At 30.9% G+C, this 22,846-nt stretch overlaps 3 protein-coding genes across 3 annotated transcripts; 2 read left to right on the top strand and 1 right to left on the bottom strand.

Moving 5' to 3' along the window:
* Positions 1 to 64: 64 nt before the first annotated feature.
* On the bottom strand, positions 65 to 719 carry LOC108914556 (myb-like protein X; the record flags this gene model as incomplete). Its single annotated transcript, XM_018720386.2, has 1 exon — positions 65 to 719. A coding segment is annotated over exon 1 (655 nt), but the record flags the coding sequence as incomplete, so codon positions are not given.
* Positions 720 to 9,864: 9,145 nt separating this feature from the next.
* Positions 9,865 to 14,696, top strand: LOC108914559 (cathepsin L-like proteinase). Its single transcript, XM_018720389.2, has 5 exons — positions 9,865 to 9,909; positions 10,227 to 10,317; positions 11,089 to 11,427; positions 13,980 to 14,259; positions 14,354 to 14,696. The coding sequence occupies exons 2-5, from the start codon at positions 10,234 to 10,236 to the stop codon at positions 14,617 to 14,619; spliced, it is 969 nt and encodes a 322-aa protein (XP_018575905.1). The 5' UTR covers positions 9,865 to 9,909; positions 10,227 to 10,233; the 3' UTR covers positions 14,620 to 14,696.
* Positions 14,697 to 16,216: 1,520 nt separating this feature from the next.
* Positions 16,217 to 21,949, top strand: LOC108914558 (cathepsin L-like proteinase). Its single transcript, XM_018720388.1, has 5 exons — positions 16,217 to 16,234; positions 18,763 to 18,853; positions 20,769 to 21,107; positions 21,273 to 21,552; positions 21,623 to 21,949. Exons 2-5 carry the CDS (start codon positions 18,773 to 18,775, stop codon positions 21,886 to 21,888), a joined length of 966 nt encoding a protein of 321 aa, XP_018575904.1. The 5' UTR covers positions 16,217 to 16,234; positions 18,763 to 18,772; the 3' UTR covers positions 21,889 to 21,949.
* The last annotated feature ends 897 nt before the right edge of the window (positions 21,950 to 22,846 follow it).

The following is a 22,846-nucleotide window of genomic DNA, read 5'->3' as shown; positions in this document are numbered from 1 at the left end:
TGATTCTTTATTTTCTTCCAGTGGGCATTCTTTCCTCCAAAAATTGTATCTTCATCAATATTACTGCTTTCCTGCTCTTCGATCTCATAATCAACAATGTCACTTGCCTGTATCTCCTCGTCATTATTCGATTTCTTTTCATTTTCATCCCTTTGTTCTTGTTCATTCTTATTTTCTTTACTTTGATCTTGTTCATTCTTATTTTCTTCACTTTGTTCTTGTTCATTCTTATTTTCTTCACTTTGATCTTGATCATTCCTATTTTCTTCACTTTGTTCTTGTTCATTCTCATTGGCAGTTAAAACGGGCTGAGAATTTAATATTATTGCATTCATGTCTTCTGCACCAAAAAACAAATTAGATTCCATTTCACAATTGGCGTTATCTGTCTTAGGGCCATCAAGGAACACAATATCTAGCTCTTGTATGTTAATAAGTGGCCCAACTGGTGTTTCTACAGGCAATTCGCAACAAATATCTATGTTTTCTAAGTTCGCAAACATTATTGTAGAATCAGGGTCTTTAAATACACTGTCATTTTCAGGTACAAAAACAGTCTCTGTAATCATACAATTTGTACTTTCAGTCTTATCAAGTGGATCAGTCTTATTGATTGCAATTTCTTCATGAGTATTATCTATCAAACAGTTGCCATTAAAACCGTTAATTTGATTTTGCTGTTCAACCAGTTCCAATATTTTTCTTGTTCTGTTGGACATTGTTCTGCAACAAAATTAGAAAACTAATTTAGTAGCTATAGCCAAGTGATAATATTTCACATTAGGTGTATTTTACTTGGTGTACCTTGCTTTAAATTTTAATTTATGAAAATAAAATTGTAGTTTAGACTGATCTTTTACAAACTATTATTAGCACACTCTATTTAAGAGACTATACACAGGTATAATAAATTGTTCACTTTTGATAAAAAGTAAAAGCAGAAGATAACATTAGAAAACATTATTCTAAACAATATTATACTTATTTATATCAAAACAATATGTCCTATCTAGCACAAATTACATTATGCTAATAAGACCTAACTTAAACAATTCAAAATTTCGCTTGTACAACCGTATTGTTTATTAAATTTGCGGTAATATGTTTATCAATACAATCCTACAATTATCAAGTATATATAAATATTAATTTAGTAAACAAAACTTCTCAATATGTAGCTAAATTTATGAATTTAAGGGAACTCACCTGCTAGCGTGCACATTACAACACAAGTCAATGGCAACTAAACACAATAGGACGTATTGAGGTCCAATAAAAACCGGTTTATGATAGGAGAAATTGCTTTCGCTATTTCCTAATTTATTTTTGTTGTCTGCTGTTAGGATATGTTTTTAAAACAAGCGGACATATTTGAGTTAGTCGAAAATAGCATAAGCTCAAAACAGCTAAATTTGACGATAGGTCATATTGTCAGGACACCCTCGATATACAATCATTTTACCAAAACTATTCAATTTTATATTAAACAAACGATACATTAATATACAATACAAAACAATCAAGACATGTTTCTATAAAATTTATGTAGATCATAAAATTAAGAATAGAATTAGTTTAATCGCAAGTATCAAACATTTATTTTAAATGCTGCGTATTTTTATAGTAAGAAATTATATTTCTGGGTAGAAATTTAAAGTGTTTAAATAAATAAATAATTTTCTTGACAGGAGAAAATATTTTCTTATGTATGCTATACCTTAAATCAAATGTACATTTGAAGCAAGAAATTTTTTTGCGTGTACAATTTTTTTTCGTTAAAAAATAATCTTAAATGTTATTAACAATTTTTTTTTGAATTTTGAAAAGTATTCATTGTGAAATCGTGAGAAAAATAATGCAAAAAAGTTTTGAAAAATAGCCGACATCTTAATGAGAAATAATCGTACAGAAAATGAAAAAAAACAAAATTGAAGCTGAGGAATCAGGATAAATGATCCTGGCATGGATTAAACCAAAAAAAAAAATCTTTTTCGATACGACCACGTAGTTATATCACTAAAAAAATTGGGAAATATTTATGTACTGGGGCATTATTTTCGTTGAATGCCACGACGAGGGAAAAATAATCGACATTAAAACTTTTTCTTTTTTTTAGGATGTGGCTGGTGGACTTGGCCACAAAACTTCTCTTTACCCTAGGTTTCCTTTATTTGTTATGGGCCAAACTCTTCAAACCGNTAGCGTGCACACTACAACACAAGTCAATGGCAACTAAACACAATAGGACGTATTGAGGTCCAATAAAAACCGGTTTATGATAGGAGAAATTGCTTTCGCTATTTCCTAATTTATTTTTGTTGTCTGCTGTTAGGATATGTTTTTAAAACAAGCGGACATATTTGAGTTAGTCGAAAATAGCATAAGCTCAAAACAGCTAAATTTGACGATAGGTCATATTGTCAGGACACCCTCGATATACAATCATTTTACCAAAACTATTCAATTTTATATTAAACAAACGATACATTAATATACAATACAAAATAATCAAGACATGTTTCTATAAAATCTATGTAGATCATAAAATTAAGAATAGAATTAGTTTAATCGCAAGTATCAAACATTTACTTTAAATGCTGCCTATTTTTATAGTAAGAAATTATATTTCTGGGTAGAAATTTAAAGTGTTTAAATAAATAAATAATTTTCTTGACAGGAGAAAATATTTTCTTATGTATGCGATACCTTAAATCAAATGTACATTTGAAGCAAGAAATTTTTTTGCGTGTACAATTTTTTTTCGTTAAAAAATAATCTTAAATGTTATTAACAATTTTTTTTTGAATTTTGAAAAGTATTCATTGTGAAATCGTGAGAAAAATAATGCAAAAAAGTTTTGAAAAATAGCCGACATCTTAATGAGAAATAATCGTACAGAAAATGAAAAAAAACAAAATTGAAGCTGAGGAATCAGGATAAATGATCCTGGCATGGATTAAACCAAAAAAAAAAATCTTTTTCGATACGACCACGTAGTTATATCACTAAAAAAATTGGGAAATATTTATGTACTGGGGCATTATTTTCGTTGAATGCCACGACGAGGGAAAAATAATCGACATTAAAACTTTTTCTTTTTTTTAGGATGTGGCTGGTGGACTTGGCCACAAAACTTCTCTTTACCCTAGGTTTCCTTTATTTGTTATGGGCCAAACTCTTCAAACCGCTGTTGAGTCTTATATAGCATTTTTAGTCTTATTTTAGTCATTTTTTTTTATTTTTTCTAGTTATAGTTGAGTGGTTTGTGCAATGAGATAATCGAAANAAGTGTTTAAATAAATAAATAATTTTCTTGACAGGAGAAAATATTTTCTTATGTATGCGATACCTTAAATCAAATGTACATTTGAAGCAAGAAATTTTTTTGCGTGTACAATTTTTTTTCGTTAAAAAATAATCTTAAATGTTATTAACAATTTTTTTTTTAATTTTGTAAAGTATTCATTGTGAAATTGTGAGAAAAATAATGCAAAAATGTTTTGAAAAATAGCCGATATCTTAATGAGAAATAATCGTACAGAAAATAAAAAAAAACAAAATTGAAGCTGAGGAATCAGGATAAATGATCCTGGCATGGATTAAACCAAAAAAAATTCTCTAAGTTTTGAAAAAAAAAATTAAAGTTCTTTAGATTGTGCCGAGAGTGGTGCTAAAAAAATGTTTCATCCCAAGATCTCAAAACTAGAATCTTCAAGCTTTAAGGTGCTTCTTTTTTTTCTCGATACGACCACGAAGTTATATCACTAAAAAAATTGGGAAATTTTTATGTACTGGGGCATTATTTTCGTTGAATGCCACGACGAGGGCAAAATAATCGACATTAAAACTTTTTCTTTNTATTTTTATAGTAAGAAATTATATTTCTGGGTAGAAATTTAAAGTATTTAAATAAATAAATAATTTTCTTGAAAGGAGAAAATATTTTCTTATGTATGCTATACCTTAAATCAAATGTACATTTGAGGCAAGAAATTTTTTTTGCGTGTATAAATTTTTTTCATTAAAAAATAATCTTAAATGTTATTAACAATTTTTTTTTGAATTTTGAAAAGTATCATTGTGAAATTGTGAGAAAAATAATGCAAAAAATTTTGAAAAATAGCCGATATCTTAATGAGAAATAATTGTACAGAAAATAAAAAAAAACAAAATTGAAGCTGAGGAATCAGGATAAATGATCCTGGCATTGATTAAACCAGAAAAAAATTCTCTAAGAAGTTTTGAAAATAAAAAAAATGTAAAATTCTTTTGATTGTGCCGAGAGTGCTGCTAAAAAAATGTTTCATTCCAAGATCTCAAAACTAGAATCTTCAAGCTTTAAGGTGCTTCTTTTTTTTCTCGATACGACCACGAAGTTATATCACTAAAAAAATTGGGAAATTTTTATGTACTGGGGCATTATTTTCGTTGAGTGCCACGACGAGGGCAAAATAATCGACATTAAAACTTTTTCTTTTTTTTTAGGATGTGGCTGGTGGACTTGGCCACAAAACTTCTCTTTACCCTAGGATTCCTTTATTTGTTATGGGCCAAACTCTTCAAACCGCTATTGAGTCTTATATAGCATTTTTAGTCTTATTTTAGTCATTTTTTTATTTTTTCTAGTTATAGTTGAGTGGTTTGTGCAATGAGATAATCGAAATTTGTTATAGAATAATATATATATTTACCAAATTTTTACCCTTCTTTATCCCTACCCCTAGTTAAGTTAGCATAAAAATTAGCAAACCAGTTACTAAATTTTTGAAACGGGTAGACTCGTCTAGTAATAGCATTTAGTTTTTCTTATTTTTAAATTTTGAAGCCTTAAACAATCGATTTCAATTTTAACAAAATCTGTTGTAAAAGCTCTGAATGCATAGCGAGTATAATTAAAATTCTTGATAAAAGTTTTTGCCTGAAAAATGAGTAAGAGTCACGTTATCAAAAATGTAATTTTTTATACAGGGAACAAAGTACAAAACTAAAATACTTATTCAAAACTAAAAATTATTAATTATTAAAAATCTTATTCAAGTGTAATTTTTAAATAATACGAACATAATTACAACATTTAAACTAAAAAAAGTAAACAAAGCAATATGATGAAAACATTACATTTCAAAAACGCCGCCCCCATATTGAACACATTTTTCTAATAGCTGTTTTACGTTGACAATTTATTGATGAATAAATTGACGAAGTTCTTCATGAATTAATTCACGAATTTATTGGTAAACAGTGTGGTTTTACAGTGCTACAGACTTTGTCAGGTTTTTTGACGCATGAATCAGTTCTACCAACGAATCAAAGAAGCAAATAAATTTCAAAAATGTCACCTTTCCACTCATAATTGTAGCGATACAACAGCGGTACCGTTCTGACACATATTATATAAATATTAGTGTTTGTAAGTAACAAATCAGTAAAAACAATGCAAAACTAGTACGACGCCACACAATTATTTACATATTCCAATGACATAACCTCATTACTGATCTGAGGCTGGAAATCTGTTGGGTTGGTTCTTCTGAACTTCACGAAGAAATTGACGAAAATTAGAACATGCTCTAATTTGTCAATGACTTGATGAATAAATTCATGAAGTTATTTGACAGCAGATTTGGTGCATTACACTTGTCCAATTTCTTGATGAAGCGACTTCATCGATTAATTGATCAATAAATTGTCAATGTAAAATAGCTATAAGAGTTGTGCTTTCCTGTACAATTTGCGCGCGTATTACAAAAAATTGGAAATATGCGAAAAATCTACCGAAACTTTGACTTTTTTTGTGTCGAAAAATGCATAAGTATCTTTTTCTTATCGTTGAAATTTAATGGGAATGGCATTATAGCCATTTGAAAGCTGACATTTTTTCATGAATTTAAAAAATATATCCTACGTCCGACAGGAGCCAAGAAAAAAATCCGCAATGATTGAATAGTTTTTGACTACTTGTTTATATTCTTTTTATTTTTGTATTTTTTAACTAGTTACCTTGGCACCACAAGCTAGGAGAATCCTTATTTCGTCCAAAGGTACCATCCTTATGATGAAATCTGCGAGTTCCCTCTGCAGAGGGTTGGTTATACATTCTGTGGGCATATTCTGAAACAAAGAAAATACGTTTTAGTTTCAATTGTGAAAACAAGGATTAGCTTTAATTGATCGTTAGTCAAATAAATTTAATACACGACATATTGTATTTCATTAAATTCTACATTTATCTAAAAGCATCATCTTTACAAACAGCAAAAATGTCAAGGGATCATTTTCGACGAATACTTATTTTTGATTATGTCAAATTTTCCACAACTTTCCTTTCTCCAATCGCTCTACGAAACAGTCTGAATTTTCAGAAAACCTTTAATTTTTAAAAAGCTTCTTCAACTTTGACACGTTATAGAGTTACGCCCTGTACAAGACCCACGACGGGCATCGCTAAATATAACCCCTTTTTCCTGAATCCGCTGTACATCCGTCGTGACCTTGACGTCGCCGTCGCCGCGGCCAACTTCGCGTTGAGCTATTTCCAGAAAATCATCACTATGCACAGCTGTGGATATTGTTTGGCAACAAGTCGTTCTCCTATGGTTGAAACAAAGATGCTGCGAACTCCGTCGACCTCTGTATCAGGTGCTCACCGTGTGTGTTAATTACGACAATTTCCCAAAATATCGATAACGTACGGACCCCCACGCAAGGGCGAGGTTGTTATTGTGTTCAAGAGTATAAAAGGAACAATCGACTTGATAACATCATATTTAATTGCAATTTTTTGTACAATTAATTTACCATATTTTAATTCAAAGTATTCCCTAAATTTTTACCTATCTATAATTTATATACACGATTTTAGGAGATTTTTATGTAACTAAACAAGGAATCGAATCTAGCGCGTCTAATTCGTAGATATCTGGCAACACTGTGAGAAATTATTTACTTCGCGTCCAGCAACTCGTGTCGAAATATATATTTTGAATAGTTGATGTAGGAAAATGATAATTGAAATAAATATTAGCTGAAAAAAAGCCGACTTGCATCGGGATTCGAACCGCCGACCTCTNGCAAAAATGTCAAGGGATCATTTTCGACGAATACTTATTTTTGATTATGTCAAATTTTCCACAACTTTCCTTTCTCCAATCGCTCTACGAAACAGTCTGAATTTTCAGAAAACCTTTAATTTTTAAAAAGCTTCTTCAACTTTGACACGTTATAGAGTTACGCCCTGTACAAGACCCACGACGGGCATCGCTAAATATAACCCCTTTTTCCTGAATCCGCTGTACATCCGTCGTGACCTTGACGTCGCCGTCGCCGCGGCCAACTTCGCGTTGAGCTATTTCCAGAAAATCATCACTATGCACAGCTGTGGATATTGTTTGGCAACAAGTCGTTCTCCTATGGTTAAAACAAAGATGCTGCGAACTCCGTCGACCTCTGTATCAGGTGCTCACCGTGTGTGTTAATTACGACAATTTCCCAAAATATCGATAACGTACGGACCCCCACGCAAGGGCGAGGTTGTTATTGTGTTCAAGAGTATAAAAGGAACAATCGACTTGATAACATCATATTTAATTGCAATTTTTTGTACAATTAATTTACCATATTTTAATTCAAAGTATTCCCTAAATTTTTACCTATCTATAATTTATATACACGATTTTAGGAGATTTTTATGTAACTAAACAAGGAATCGAATCTAGCGCGTCTAATTCGTAGATATCTGGCAACACAGTGAGAAATTATTTACTTCGCGTCCAGCAACTCGTGTCGAAATATATATTTTGAATAGTTGATGTGGAAAAATGATAATTGAAATAAATATTAGCTGAAAAAAAGCCGACCTGCATCGGGATTCGAATCGTCGACCTCTAGGTTAGCAGTCAAATACGTAAACGTCTATACCACGAGGGACAACCACAAGAAATTTCTTACTGAAGCTTATATTCTAGACTAGGCGGTATCTGTTTTGGTTTGGATGGATCGTGTATCCTCGGAGATTTTTGGCTTTTTGGCTTTCAAATATCACTAGAAATTAACATTTTTCTATGGGCATAAAAAAAACGTGGGCTTAACTTCTGGCGGCACGATATCTTAAAAAAATTCGAAAAATGTCATATTTTTCTTCCTATTTAACTATGTATCTTTTCAAGAGAGAGAGCGAAAATGGAAGAGGAAAAAAATGTTTGTAATTCAATTTTTTACAAAACATGACTAGTTACAAATCAATCGAATGAATCATGATTATTATGGTAAAAACAATACTTTTTAGGGAATTTTTTTGGGGTATTTAAATTGAGTATACTACCTTTATACTTGGCTCAAGAAAACTTCATGTTATGTAGAATTATCACACCAAATTTCATCAAAATCGGTTCGATAGATTTTGCATAATAATTTTGCAATCCAGATTTTGAAAAAAAAATTGCAAATTTTCAAAATTTTGTACAGCAAAAACCAAGGCCCTGAGATACTTGAAAATTTAATCACATATAGAAGGGCTCTCAAGCTTTCAAACGCTTTTTGAAAAATTCGAATCCGTCAATTAGGAGCTCGGGCGCTTGTTTAAACATTGGTGGAATTTTTGTACTAAAATTTTGTAGTTTTGTATTATAATGAGTTAATTTCTTATTTGCTTATATTTTAAACAATAAATAATATTTGAATTATACTTTAATTACAAAAGAAATGATGACTAAATTAATAATTAATTAATTAGTTAATTAATTAATTAATTAATTAATTACCAGTTTTCGACATATTTTGAAAATAATTGTTATTTAAGCAATTTTAGAATAGAAATTTGTTTTTGATCTTTGATAAACAGTATAAACTTTATGCACTTACCTTTAATACAATAAAAAAATTAAATTGATAATTAAAGGAAGTTTAAAGATAAATAATTATCGGACTGTTGAAAGACCAATAATTGTTAATGATAGACATTTGAAAATACGTTAATTGTTTTTTTTTAAATCACAAGACATCTATTTAAAAAAAAATCATCAAAATCAGAAATTTAATTTTGTTAAATCATTAAAATTAACGATTAAAAATTAGATTTTTTGTTATAACTTTCTTATTAAAAATTAAAAAATATATCTATTTCTCTGAAAAGAAAAGTTACATATTTTAGAGCAGATTGAAAAAAAAATTACAAAATTCAATCATTTTTCTGTTTGTTATGATTTTTTTTAAATTTCTGAAATCTTCCCTTAACTTCTAGCCTCCCTAACTCTGTTAATTGTAATAGTACAAGAAAAAGTTAAGAGGCCATTTTTATGTAGAATTGTCTGCTTTACAACTTTCATGAAAGTTTTTTCTAGCGCTTACCCTTTTTGAGTTATCTTGAAAAAGCCCTTAGTTTTATCTTTTTCCACCCTTGGCCGGGGGTTGAACAAAAAATTACTCTCACTTATTGTTATAATATACCTTAAACTAACTCATATCAAAAATTCAGCCAAGTTGGCAAAATTTCGATTTAAAGGCTTAGTTAATTGGACTATACTGCCCACAGAATAATAATTTGACATCCTTTCCAGAAAAAAATCTTGAATTCCTATTATTTGCGATTAGAAAAAGTAGTTGTGTTTATGAAAAGGAAAAATGCATATTTTTAAAAGTGCACTACATTTTGAAGCACTATTTCACTTAAGCAATGCGTCTTATAAGCTTAAAACTTACGTAAGTTAAAAAATGACTTAAACCAGACGACCTTCGTTCTTTTCGAAGTGCGTAAATTTGCGTCGAGAGCATCATCTGATTTTTGCTTCGATAACTAAAAAACTAGATGGTATCGTAGTTTGCCAAACAACGTATAGATCTAACGATACGGACAAGAACTATATAAGGGCGGAAGACAGATTATTTTGCAGTGCTCATTGTGTTGTTCGAAAGGTAAGGAATTTATTAATTGTGCTGTTTTACTAAAAATTAAGAATATAATTCAATTTTATACATATTTTAACTTATTTATTATTTATAATATACCTACTCAATAATTATTAATTTTACAAGATTATAAACAAAATGCACTACAATTACTTTTTTTGTTTACACATAGTGTAAATAACTTTTTATACATGTAAATGTACTTTTATATAATAATATTTTTTGTTTATGAGCACCTATGCATACATTTTGGTCTTCTTGTTTTCTAGAAATATTTTGCAGAAAACAGATTTAGAGAAAAGTAAATAAACTGACTCTTTCAGGAAAATCATGATGAAGTTCTTAGTTGTTCTTGCATCCGTAGTTTTGTCAATTAACGCCGCAACTGACAAAGAATTGTGGTTGGAATTCAAAGTAAGTAACTTAAAAATAATGTCGTAGAAACTATGAAGAAAAAATAACTAATAAAATTGTCTGTAATTATCTAAATCACTAAGGTCGTGGCCCGACCATTTTTAATTTTCTTGTTTTTTTTTGTATTATTTAGTATTCATTTAGGGCAGCTTTCAAAATGTTATTCAAGTTTTTAATATTTTGGTAATTTTTTTTAAATACCTGTATCTTGGTGAATACTAAAGATATCATAAACTTTTTTTTTCATTTTGTTAATTTTGAGATATAATTTTTTTAAGAAATATATAAAAATAATGCATTTTTAGTTTTTTGTTTTTTAATTTTTAAATCAAAAAATTAATTTTTTTTTCGAAAGATTCTCAAAATAATCGTCTTTGAATATGCAGTTATGGGACAGGTTCTAGAGTGGGAAATTTTTTTATTCAATTTTTTTTCAAATTAAAAGAAAAATTGTATTTTAATTTTTTACAGATAATGTACGCTATTAAACCAAATTTTACTGTAGAAGTCATTATTAAATGTCTAAATTATTATTAACTAAATATTCTTCTTTTTTTCCGAAGCACTATTTGCTTTTAGGATTTTTCCCTGTTATAAATATAATCCTTTTATTTTCAGCAAGTGAAATTACAAAATCAATTAAAAAAAGTTATCTAGTTAGATCTCTATCGTGTTTTGATAACTTCCATACAAAGCATTCTTGATATTGCTCTCGATTACCATGCAATAAAACTAGGGATATCAAGACATCAATTAATGTTATAATTCTAGCAAAACTATGGGAGAGACTACAGAAACCTAAGAGAAGAACAGGTACGTTTCTCCATCTTCCAAACCAATCTGCGTACCATCGAAGAACACAATGAGAAATACAACAGCGGAGAGAAAACCTACTACATGGGAGTCAACCGATTCACAGACATTACCCCTGAGGAGTTCACGTCCATGTTGAACTATAGCGCCTCCACGAAACCTCTCCGTACAGGTCCCACCGTCTATCACGAGGACACTAGCCTAGAAGCCCCAGCCTCCGTCAGCTGGGTGTCCCAGGGGGTCGTCACCGAGGTGAAGAATCAAGGACAATGCGGTTCCTGTTGGGCATTCAGCACCGTAAGTAGTTCTACTGAAGTCATTCGTACACTAGCAAGTAAATATGACAGTTTAAATGTCAGCATTAAAGTCGAAAAAATAGATTTTTTGCAATATTTTGAGTATCTCTGTACGGATTATCTTGAAAATTTGGTAACTGTGTTAGAGTCACTTGTAGAGGGCGCTAGTTACATTCTCCTGTCAGTGTAAAAGTATGTCTAAATTTTTTGCTCTTCAAAAACCTGAGTTTCCAGAAGAAATTATTAAATCGAGTTTAAATAAAAAAAGTATACTTGGTAAAAGGCACTAATCTATTCAGAGAAATTAAAAAATCTAATAGGTTTTTTTGACTTTAACACTGTTCAATTGTCATAATTTGACGTCACCAATCTTTCTTTACGGTGTGTACCCATTATTAATAAATCACTATGTACAATGTGATTTGCTTTGAAAAAAAAATTAAATGTTTAAAACTTTATGAATCGGAAAGAATATATTTACTTATAGTCCAGACGGTATCTGTTTCAAAAAGTCCATATTTGGGTGAATCGTATATCCACGGAGATTTTTGACTTTTTGGCTTTCAAATATCATTAGAAATGAAAATTTTCTATGCGCATAAAAAAAAAGTGGGCTTAACTTTTGTATAAACTTTGCTTAACTTAATGAATCATGATTATTATTGTAAAAATCGGAAAAATCGCCAAAAATGGGGTTAAAAACATTACTTTTTAGGGAATTTTTTTGGGGTCTTTAAATTGGGTATAACACCTTCATACTAGGCTCAAGAAAAGTTCATGTTATGTAGAATCATCAGACCAAATTTCATCAAAATCGGTTCTATAGATTTTGCATAATAATTTTGCAAACCAGATTTTGGAAAAAATTTGCAAATTTTCAAAATTTTGCAATGCAAAAACCAAGACCCTTAGATACTTGAAAATTTAATCACATATAGAAGGGCTCTCAAGCTTTCAAACGCTTTTTGAAAAATTCGAATCCGTCAATCAGGAGATCTCTGGCGCTTGTTTAAACATTGGTCGAATTTTTGTACTATAATTTTGTATTTTTGTGATATAATGAGTAAATTCCTTATTTTAGTCAATAAATAATATTTGAATTATACTTTAATCACAAAAGAAATGATGATTAAATTAATAATTAATTAATTAATTTTCGACATATTTTGAAAATAATTGTTGTTTAAACAATTTTAGAATATTTAAATAAATTTGTTTTTGATCTTTGATAAACGGTATATAAGTTTATGCCCTTACTTTTGATACAATAAAAAAATAAAGTTGATAATTAAAAGAAGTTTAAAAGTAAATAATTATCGGACTGTTGAAAGACCATAGGCATTTGAAAATGCGCTAATTGTTTTCTTTAAATCGCGAGACATCGATTTAAAAAAAAAATCATCAAAATCGGATCTCTAGAAGCTGAGATATTAAAAATTTTTAAGCGCATAGCGGTTTTGAACTCGCTCATTCAATTTTGAGCAGGCCGAAGCGGCCGCGCTCTCTGCTTCCCCAACACCACCCGTACGATTTTTTTGAATTTTTCGCTTGTATAGATAACTTTAAACACGTTTTAACGTAGATTGCCAATGAAGAAAAGTATTGCAAATTTAGACCTGGTAAGGAATACCAAAGGTATTTTTCGAAAAATTTGCCCGGATGTCCAAGTACATTTAGTGTAAATGACGGTTAACTTTGATCGACTATAACTACGTAACTAATTGACCAATCGATCTGTTTTTTAAAGAAGCGTCTTTCCAATAACTTAAAACTTGCTTTAAAAAATTTGATTTGATTGAATATTCGCAGTTATTTTAATTGTTTATAAGTAAAAAAATTCGACCAATGTTTAAACAAGCGCCAGAGCTCTCCTAATTGACGGATTCGAATTTTTCAAAAAGCGATTGAAAGCTTGAGAGCCCTTCTATATGTGATTAAATTTTCAAGTATCTAAGGGCCTTGGTTTTTGCTGTGCAAAATTTTGAAAATTTGCAAATTTTTTTTCAAAATCTGGATTGCAAAATTATTATGCAAAATCTATCGAACCGATTTTGATGAAATTTGGTGTGATAATTCTACATAACATGAAGTTTTTTTGAGCCAAGTATAAAGGTCCTATACCCAATTTAAATACCCCAAAAAAATTCCCTAAAAAGTATTGTTTTTTAACCCCATTTTTGCGATTTTTTCGATTTTTACCATAATAATCATGATTCATTCGATTTGTAACTAGTCATGTTTTGTAAAAAATTTAATTACAAACATTTTTTTCCTCTTCCATTTTCGCCTAAAATCAACTCTTGAAAAGATACACAATTAAATAGGAAGAAAAATATGACATTTTTCGAATTTTTTTAACATATTGTGCCGCCAAAAGTTAAGCCCACGTTTTTTTATGCGCATAGAAAAATTTTCATTACTAATGATATTTGAAAGCCAAAAAGCCAAAAATCTCCGTGGATATACGATTCACCCAAACCAAAACAGATGCCGCCTAGTCTATTAATTGCAAATTCTAATTCTAATGATGATTACAATATTATTTTTTTACAGACGGGTGCTCTGGAAGGGGCCTATGCCATCAGAACCGGCTCTTTGGTGAGCCTCAGCGAACAGAACCTGATGGACTGCTCCAGCAGAAACGCGGGATGCAACGGAGGAGTTATGCAATACGCTTTCGACTACGTCAGAGAGAACGGCATCGAAACAGAGAGAGACTACCCTTACACGGCTCGTGATGGCTCCTGTAGGTTCAGCAGCTCCAAGAGCGTATTCAGAATCTCAGGCTACAAAGACGTCCGCCAGAGTGAAAGCTCCCTCCTGGACGCTGCCGGTATGTTAAATTCGCCTTTGTTTTGAATCTTGTAGTTTGGCAAACTTGGCGCCTTTATGCTCTGCTTATTCTCACTTGTAAATTTTTTTCACAGCCACCGTCGGCCCCATCGCCGTTGCCATCAACGCCGACCACTTCCAGCACTACTCCGGAGGCGTCTTCGACGAAAGCTCCTGCGACGGCGTAAATTTGGACCACGGAGTCCTCGTCGCTGGCTACGGTACCCAGAACGGCGTGCCATACTGGCTGGTCAAGAACTCCTGGGGCGCGTCCTGGGGTGAGAACGGTTACGTCAAGATGGTCCGCAACAAGAATAACCAGTGCGGTATCGCCAACGACGCGTCGTATCCATACTTTTAATTAGTCTTTCATATCGTTGTTCACGTATTTAAAAAGTTAAGTGCAGACATCCTTAAAAATAAATTAAATAACTCTTATACTATTTTTTTATTATTAAATTATTATGTTTTTGTTATCATTAAAGAGCTCTTCAACTATTTATCGACAGTTGACGAGACACGCTAACTAGATATTTAATAACACCAACTTAAAACAAACGAAGTTTCTTTATCTGAGATTAATGATACAGTTGACGAATATTGAGAAAATCTGTAATGAAATCATATAGGAGTATTTCTGTGACGATTATTCGAAGTGATAAGAAAATGTTGTACAGTGTGTCCCTGGATAGGGTACCGCGCTCTTGTAATCTTTTTTAATGTTGAATTTTCAAGAACTGATCTCGTTTGTGTACAAGTAATTCAGAAAAATATTAGAGAAATGTGTTTTATTTGGAGTCGTCGGTTTAGATTTCTTGACGTATGGGAGACATATTGCTGTTTTCAAAAACTCGAAAACTCAGAGTTAGGTACTTGAAAAATCAAGAAAACTAAATTGACGACGTGACAACCAACGCGGAAATTGTTCTACCGAGCTATTTTTATAATATTAAATTTAAAATAAAAGTTTACTTATTTTTTAATACATATAAAGCAATCTTAAAAAACTTTTATTTCAGCAAGCGAATTCAAGGTTAAATTTCAATTCAATAAACACAATTGGATAGATGACAGATTAGATATACCTATACATGACTAGGAAAGCAGATAAACAAATAAGTTGTCACATTTTTATACAATAAAAAGCATTGTTTTCAAAACGAAAGTGGAGAAGTTTTTGAAATATAAAGCAAAATAATGTATTTTTACTTTATTTTAGGTTGGATATCTTTTTCATACCTACATTCTTGGCACCAAAGAACTTTGAATTCATTTGATGATTTAAAAATAGTAAAGTAAATCTACAAAAATTAATAATAAAGGAAGAAAGAAAGATCTTGTAATGATTTCTCTATCTAATAATTTAAACAATTTAGTCTTAAAATATCTTAAATAATCTGGCAGACAAAACAGACATGATTCAGGTAACAATTTCACAAAGTATAAACTGACATGTAAATACATACAAATAGTAATTGTTATTATCATTATTTAGCGTAAAAAGACAACTTAATTTCACATTTCTAGAAAGTTTGCCGTATCGCTATATTTTTACATATTGAATTGAAATAGTGTAGGTATTTTCTATAAAGGGTTCAACATTCGAAGAAATGCACCTTAACCTGTTTTTTAATAACAAGAACGGTTTTGCCCAGAAACTTCTTAATCCACTCCAGCCTTGACATCAATGACTACTTAAACGAGATCACTCTTTTGAAATCAAAGATAAAGTAATTTTCAAATTTAAGTATAACATTTATTTTTGCATTTACAAAAAGTTAAACAAAGCAAGTCCTATACTTTTCTGTATTTATTTCGACTGTTGACATCGCTATGGCAAATTCTTTTATTTATAGACAATTAACTCGATCGTATCTTCCACTTGACATTCTTTAAATTTTTGCCACGAGTGGTAATATATAAGGAAGAAACGTCCGAAGGTATTTTAGTAAAGTGCTCGTTGTGTTGTTCGCAAGGTAAGAAAGTATTTTTTTTTATTAACATTAATAGCAATTTTCGTGTGCACCATTAGATGTGATAATTTATAAAAAAGAATGTGTTAGGAAATTCATTGTTTCTTTCAAATTCGTATTTTAATCTTCATACTTATATTAAAAATAGTACAATGATTTAATTTAGTTATATGGTACTTCTAATAATTATCATCTAACAATGCCTTTCTTTCCTACTAGTTTCGACTATTATAACGTCTTCAGGGGAAAAAATGGAAATGACAATCAATGGAATATAAATAATAAAACTATTGATAAATAGCATAACAATTTGTTCAAATATGAAAAATGTCAGTATACTATAAAACTTTTTAAGTCAGACAAACAATAAAATCAAACAATAACATCAATAAAACAAAATAATTTATCGTTTGTCCTCAATCAGTAGCGATGACTTAAAGAGATGTATAATATAGTGATATTTTTTATATTTGAACATTTGAAGATGGCGTAATATCCGGAACTAGTAGGAAATAAAATTAAAGAATTTTGTACTGAATTGAAAAGGACTAATTTTTCCCATTACACCTACAGCTATTCAGTATTACAATAGATTTTCTTCAAGAATTTAGATCAGAATGTAACAAATTTATTTTTTCAATTTTGTTTTAATTTTTTCGTAAAAGCAAAAAATGAAACTCCAAAATTTTTGAAATGTTTGCATCAATTCAGTGTAAAAAGGTCAGGAATATTGAGGGTGGAATAACAACGAATAAGTTTTGCGAAAAACTAAAAACGTTTTTACTTTTTGGGATTTAAAAATTTTACGGTTAGTTATTTCTATATATAATTTATTAAGTAGCAACCCCTAATTTTGTTATTAAACTTCAACAGAACGCCATTATAGATAATAACTGAGGTCTGTTACTTACTGTTTAGAAATTATGAACAAATACTCAAATATTCAACATTGTAGTATAACATACCCAGGGTTCGATAAAAAAACATAAACAAACGTAGTTGTGGCCAAAAATATGTGATCGTCATAAGGAATACCTATGTTGTATGTATCTATTTTTTTTTAATTGACCGGAAGGCGCTGGCTACTATTATATAAAACAAAAGCAGAGTGAATACACCTAACTTTTATTTACATACAATTCAAATTAAACATGTGACAAATAGAAAGAACAACAATAACATTAAAAATCATTAAACATAAAAGGAGAGTGCCAGGCTCACCTAGAGCTCCTGTGGGGAAAGAACATGGCAGAGAAACCCACGATCGTTGCTCTTACCACCCAAATATAAATACAAAACAACCGCTAACCAAAGGCATAAATTAAGAACCTTTGCTAATGATAAATAAGACCTGTCTCATTTAATGTGTCACTAAATGTCATCTGTTACCTCATATTAGTCATACACACTTCCAAGTAAAACTGAAGAGGTTTGGTGTTAGTTAGCCGGCAGAGCCGGAAGGTACTGGAGTCCCATACGGGAGGCAATCCAGCTATAGTTGAGATTTCGGAAGATCCTTCATAACACTGGAGTCCCATACGGGAGGCAATCGAGCTTAATCCAGATTCGTTCCGCACGGGCGAAAATGTTAGTAAACTCAACAAGGCTCGTATAGACGTATGACATAAAGTGAGCACAAGAAATCAAAGAACAACCTAATCATGATAAAACAAGTTAAATGTGAAACAAAGAAGTCGTTAATGCAATATCTGGGCAGTCACGACAATATACATATTTTAACATGTAATAAATAATGAGCAATCTATAATAATAATTGTAACAATTTTATCTTAGAAAAATATACGCCCCTGAGCGTAAGACAATGAAGGCTAAACATATACAGAATTATTATCATGAAACATCTATATTTTACGTATAACGTAATCGTGGCAAAAACAAGTTAGATGTGAAACAAAGAAGTCGTTATTGTAATGTCTGGCAATCAGGACAATACATATATTTTTAACATGAAATAAATAATGGGCAAACTTTAAGTATAATTATAACAATTTTACCTTGGAAAAATATATGCCCTTGAGCATAAAGCAATGGAAGCTAAACTTACAAAGAATTATTATCATGAAACATCTATAATCATCACAATCATAAGATTATATAGAACAATTAACAACAAAGTACTTAAAGAATATTACCTGCTAACTAATAACACTTTAAACAATTAACTTTTCACTACTTTGTCACACTGCCCGCCGATCGTCTTACTACCGATCTCCACACTGTTCGCACTTCAATTGCCTATCTTCAACTAACTAGGCTTTTGTGTTTGCCTAAGCGTTTGTTTTTGCGCTTCCTTCTACCGACCGTTAATATTACTTTTTCATTATTGTGCAACACTCATGTAACAGGTGACGTCGAAGTTGATAAGATAAGTACGGTTTTGCACAACATCCCTTATTGATTTTTGCAAAAAAAAATATCAAAAATTTCAGTCAGAGCTTCCAAATATTCATAAATATAGGATAATAATAATCTAAAGTAGTTGTAAAGTTTAACGATTTCCTTTTTTTCAGAAAGATCATAATGAAGTTCTTGATTGTATTCGCAACCGTAGTTTTGGCTATAAATGCCGCTACTGATAAGGAACAGTGGTTGGCATTTAAGGTAGGTTTCTAAAAATGTAAATAAAAGCTTTTAATAAATGGCGAATGCGCTAGGGACAATAAAATAACGCATTCTTACTCATTTTTATCAACGTAGGTAACCACTGATTTTATAAGTATCTGAACAATTTACTTTAATTGCGCAATATTCGATTTGAGTTTGATAGTTTTTTTCTTGGAAATTTTCAATTTTCCAGCAAAATATCCCGAATTTTAACTATGGAACAGTAGAGAAAGTGAATATAACAATGTTTTGTTGTATAAAATTATTTTTGAAACCCCACCATGTTTAAAAAAATGTTATATCTTTAAATATCTTCTGAACAAATGACGATATTGAAACGAAATATTGAAACGAAACGATATTGAAACGAAATTTTGTGTGCGCAATATGTGATTAAAATGACGTTTAAAGTACAAAAATTAAATCTTAACGTGGCATGCTACTGGAAAGAATATGACTGTCATTAAACAAAATGAAAAATAATTCTTCAATTTGTTTGCACTTATTCAAAATGGGTTTTCTGTATCTTACTACACTTTTCTTTAGATCTTTTCACATATTCACATATTCGTTTAAAGATTCCTTTATTCAACTGACTTTTTGTATTGTATTTGTTTGTATATATCAGAAAATATTTTTTAATTTGGGCTAAGAAAATGTTCTTCCACATTTATTTATTATGTTTCTGTGAACGCCTGATGGTATAATTTTAAATTTATCTAAACGCGGCACCTTTATAAATTTATAATTTGTACTGACTCGGTAAGAACTATGCAAAAAGTCGAGATAATAATTCTAAATTCTAAATAATAAATAATCATTCAAAAATTTACAGTTCAAGAATGACAATAAACATATTTTATGTTCAGTGACGTGTCATAAATTTTGAGAAAAATGTAACCAACATTCCTCATATTTACGACATTGTTGTTTCCTTCAAGTTGAATGCCATTTTTTTAAATTGAGTCGACTTTTAATGTGTAAGATGTGGAAAATAAATTTATACAGAATTTTTACTTTCTTTCCCAGATTTACTCACAATCAGATACGTTTTCCAGTCTACTTTTTCAATTTCTTTTAACAAATTGTAGAACCTAGATGATCTTTAATTAACTCTCAACATCAGCCGATCTCCTTTGTACTCTTTTTATAATTGAAAATGTAATCAAGATTTTATTATCAAAACAAAAATAACAACATTAGTAGCTACTATTAGTTGCGACTGATCTGATAAGATAACAAATAGAAAAAAAAGATAAAAATTTATTACAGTTATATAACTACACTGAAAGAAATGCGCTGTATTCTTTATTAGAATTCTATATGCCCTTATAAGACCATTGTATACTATATGTGACAGTTAAATAGGTGAATATTGGATATAAAACGCGTACTGCTAGCACAGTTTTATAGTGACTATAAACCTTATTCTTTATTAAATTATTGTATAACTAATATACAACGTTTTTTATACCCTTTACGAAATAATAGCAATAACTGTTATTAAACTGTTCCATATCGTTATTAGAACATCTAGTACTGGTTATAAGTTCTATAATAATAAATGTATTAAACTGTTGTATACTCTGTATGAGTTAAAAATATACGACTAAGTTTTCAGAAATTTTATTGGATAACTAATTACAAGCTAAGGTTCTAATGTAAACATACACAAAACATAGTTTTAAGCATTAAAAATGATGACAAATCGCTCCCAAAACTGTCCAGTTCTAGATAAACAGTTTAATAAGCCCATTTCTTTCAATGTAATAACAATATTTTCAAGTGGTACTGCACGTCGTTTATTATCTTTAGGACCTTCGTATCCGTCACCCGTCTCTCAATCAAGATGATACAAAATTCAATCGCTTTATAATTGATATCTTTACTTGTCTTATGACAAAATTTCCAGGACAACTTTGGACGCGACTACAGGAACCTGAAAGAAGAACAAAAGCGATACACCGTCTTCCAAAACACCTTGCGCTTGATCGAGACACACAATGAGAAGTACGAAAATGGAGAGTCGAGCTACTACTTGGGAGTCAACAAGTTCGCTGACAGAACTCCTGAAGAAATCAAGGCCATGTTGAACTACAGCGCCTCTACCAAACCAGTCCGTGGAGAGCCCAAGGCTTACCACGTGCATAGTGGCCTGACAGCTCCCTCAGAAGTCAACTGGATAAACCAGGGAGTCGTCAATGGGATAAAGGATCAAGGAGACTGCGGTTCTTGTTGGGCATTCAGCACCGTAAGTATTAAGAGAGCAGTCTACGCAGAGGGTGTCATTCGATTACACTCAATAATGTGTCAACTTCTGTCTACATCCGATTGAGTTAAAAAATAACCAAACCATTTTAATTACAAATTGACAGTGGTAACGTGTCCAGGACAAACAGCTAGTTCTTTTTTCTAGATTGGATGTTTGGAAGGAATTTACGCAATCAGAACCGGCACTTTGTACAGCCTCAGCGAACAAAACTTGGTTGACTGCTCCACCATAAACGATGGATGTGATGGAGGATGGATGGAAGCCGGCTTCGAGTACATCAGAGACAACGGAATCGAGACAGAGAGCGACTACCCATACACAGCTCGCGAGGAAACTTGCAAGTTCGACAGATCCAAGAGTATTACCAACGTCGGAGGTTTCGTAGCCATCCCCCAGAGCGAAAGCGACTTGTTGGATGCCGTTGGCAAGTACTCACCAAAAAGAAAATATTTTCTTCTTGAATGTTTCACTTACTTTCCATATTCTCTCTTCAGCAAATATTGGTCCCATCGCCATAGCCGTCAATGCTGACCCCATGGTCTACTATGCCGGAGGAATCTTCGACGAAAGTGTTTGCGATAAGACAAATTTAGATCATGGAGTTGTCGCTGTTGGTTACGGAAGCGAGAACGGAGTCGATTACTGGTTGGTCAGGAACTCCTGGGGACTCAACTGGGGAGACAGCGGTTACATCAAGATCACCCGGAACAGGAACGACCAATGTGGTGTTGCCGATGACGCTTCCTACCCATACTTTTAATTATGTCCTTCGTTGACTCCTTTCAGTTGAAATGTTGAATAAATTATATAGATTTTAAAAATGCTGCCTTTAATTTTGCCACCCTATTTATTCTCTCTATTTCAAATTTAACTTGAACTATGTGATTATATAAAAAACAAATACTAGAAATAATAATAAACAAAAGAAATTTTAGAAATAAAAGTTTTTTTATGTTGTATAAATTAAAATCATCATAATAGATACTGTTATCAGAAGTTTGTACCCAGTTGTTTTACCCACGTGTATGAATACACAATATAATTTTCAATCTTTAGAAGATGTGGATAATCAGTCAATCAAGAAAAATTTAAAACCTTATTCAAAACGTTTGTCATAACAGTAGCGGCTCGTGACATTGTGAATAATGAGGCCCGTGGTTTTTTTACTAGGTGGGCAAGAAAGAAAAAGAGAACGCAGCAGGCAAAAATTTTTAAATTTTCAAGGTCAAACGACTAAATGCATCTGGACATTTTTAGTTACATGTACAATATTATAGAAAAACTGATGTTCACGAGCAGAAATTTCATTCAGATTTTATAAAAAATAATAAACAACTATTTAGATATTTTATTAATCCGCTCTCAAATGATAAATATGAATAAATTTCCATGTCATTTTTTATTATAGAGATATTCGCCAATAGCCCGTATAACCGTAAATTAAAAATTTTTGTTTTGTTCTAAAACGATGAAATTTGTTATTAAATAAACTTAAATAACGTTAAAAAAAAATTTTTTTTGCTTATTTAACCAATATATTTTGAAACTATGATCCTAAAAAAAGTGTAATTAACGAAAAAAAAAAAATTGTTACTTTAATATTGTATAAAATACGAAAAAATACGGTTTTTTAATAAATTGTCGCGAGATTCAGTTTTACCTATATTTTTTCATGATGAAATTATGTAGTAGAAGTTTATCTGGTAATGTAATTCATT

Source organism: Anoplophora glabripennis, unplaced genomic scaffold, assembly GCF_000390285.2.
Source record: "Anoplophora glabripennis isolate ALB-LARVAE unplaced genomic scaffold, Agla_2.0 scaffold1396, whole genome shotgun sequence".
Taxonomy (NCBI): domain Eukaryota; kingdom Metazoa; phylum Arthropoda; class Insecta; order Coleoptera; family Cerambycidae; genus Anoplophora; species Anoplophora glabripennis.
The sequence above is the reverse complement of the archived record's forward strand: the minus strand, read 5'-3'. Positions and strand labels throughout refer to the sequence as shown.

Excerpts from the sequence above, each read along its gene's own strand:
- LOC108914559 (XM_018720389.2), top strand. The coding sequence starts at position 10,234 with ATGATGAAGTTCTTAGTTGTTCTTGCATCCGTAGTTTTGTCAATTAAC. Across the intron at positions 11,428-13,979 it reads CCTGTTGGGCATTCAGCACC|ACGGGTGCTCTGGAAGGGGC; the intron begins GTAAGTAGTTCT and ends ATTTTTTTACAG. Across the intron at positions 14,260-14,353 it reads CTCCCTCCTGGACGCTGCCG|CCACCGTCGGCCCCATCGCC; the intron begins GTATGTTAAATT and ends TTTTTTTCACAG.
- LOC108914558 (XM_018720388.1), top strand. The coding sequence starts at position 18,773 with ATGAAGTTCTTGATTGTATTCGCAACCGTAGTTTTGGCTATAAATGCC. Across the intron at positions 21,108-21,272 it reads CTTGTTGGGCATTCAGCACC|ATTGGATGTTTGGAAGGAAT; the intron begins GTAAGTATTAAG and ends TCTTTTTTCTAG. Across the intron at positions 21,553-21,622 it reads CGACTTGTTGGATGCCGTTG|CAAATATTGGTCCCATCGCC; the intron begins GCAAGTACTCAC and ends TTCTCTCTTCAG.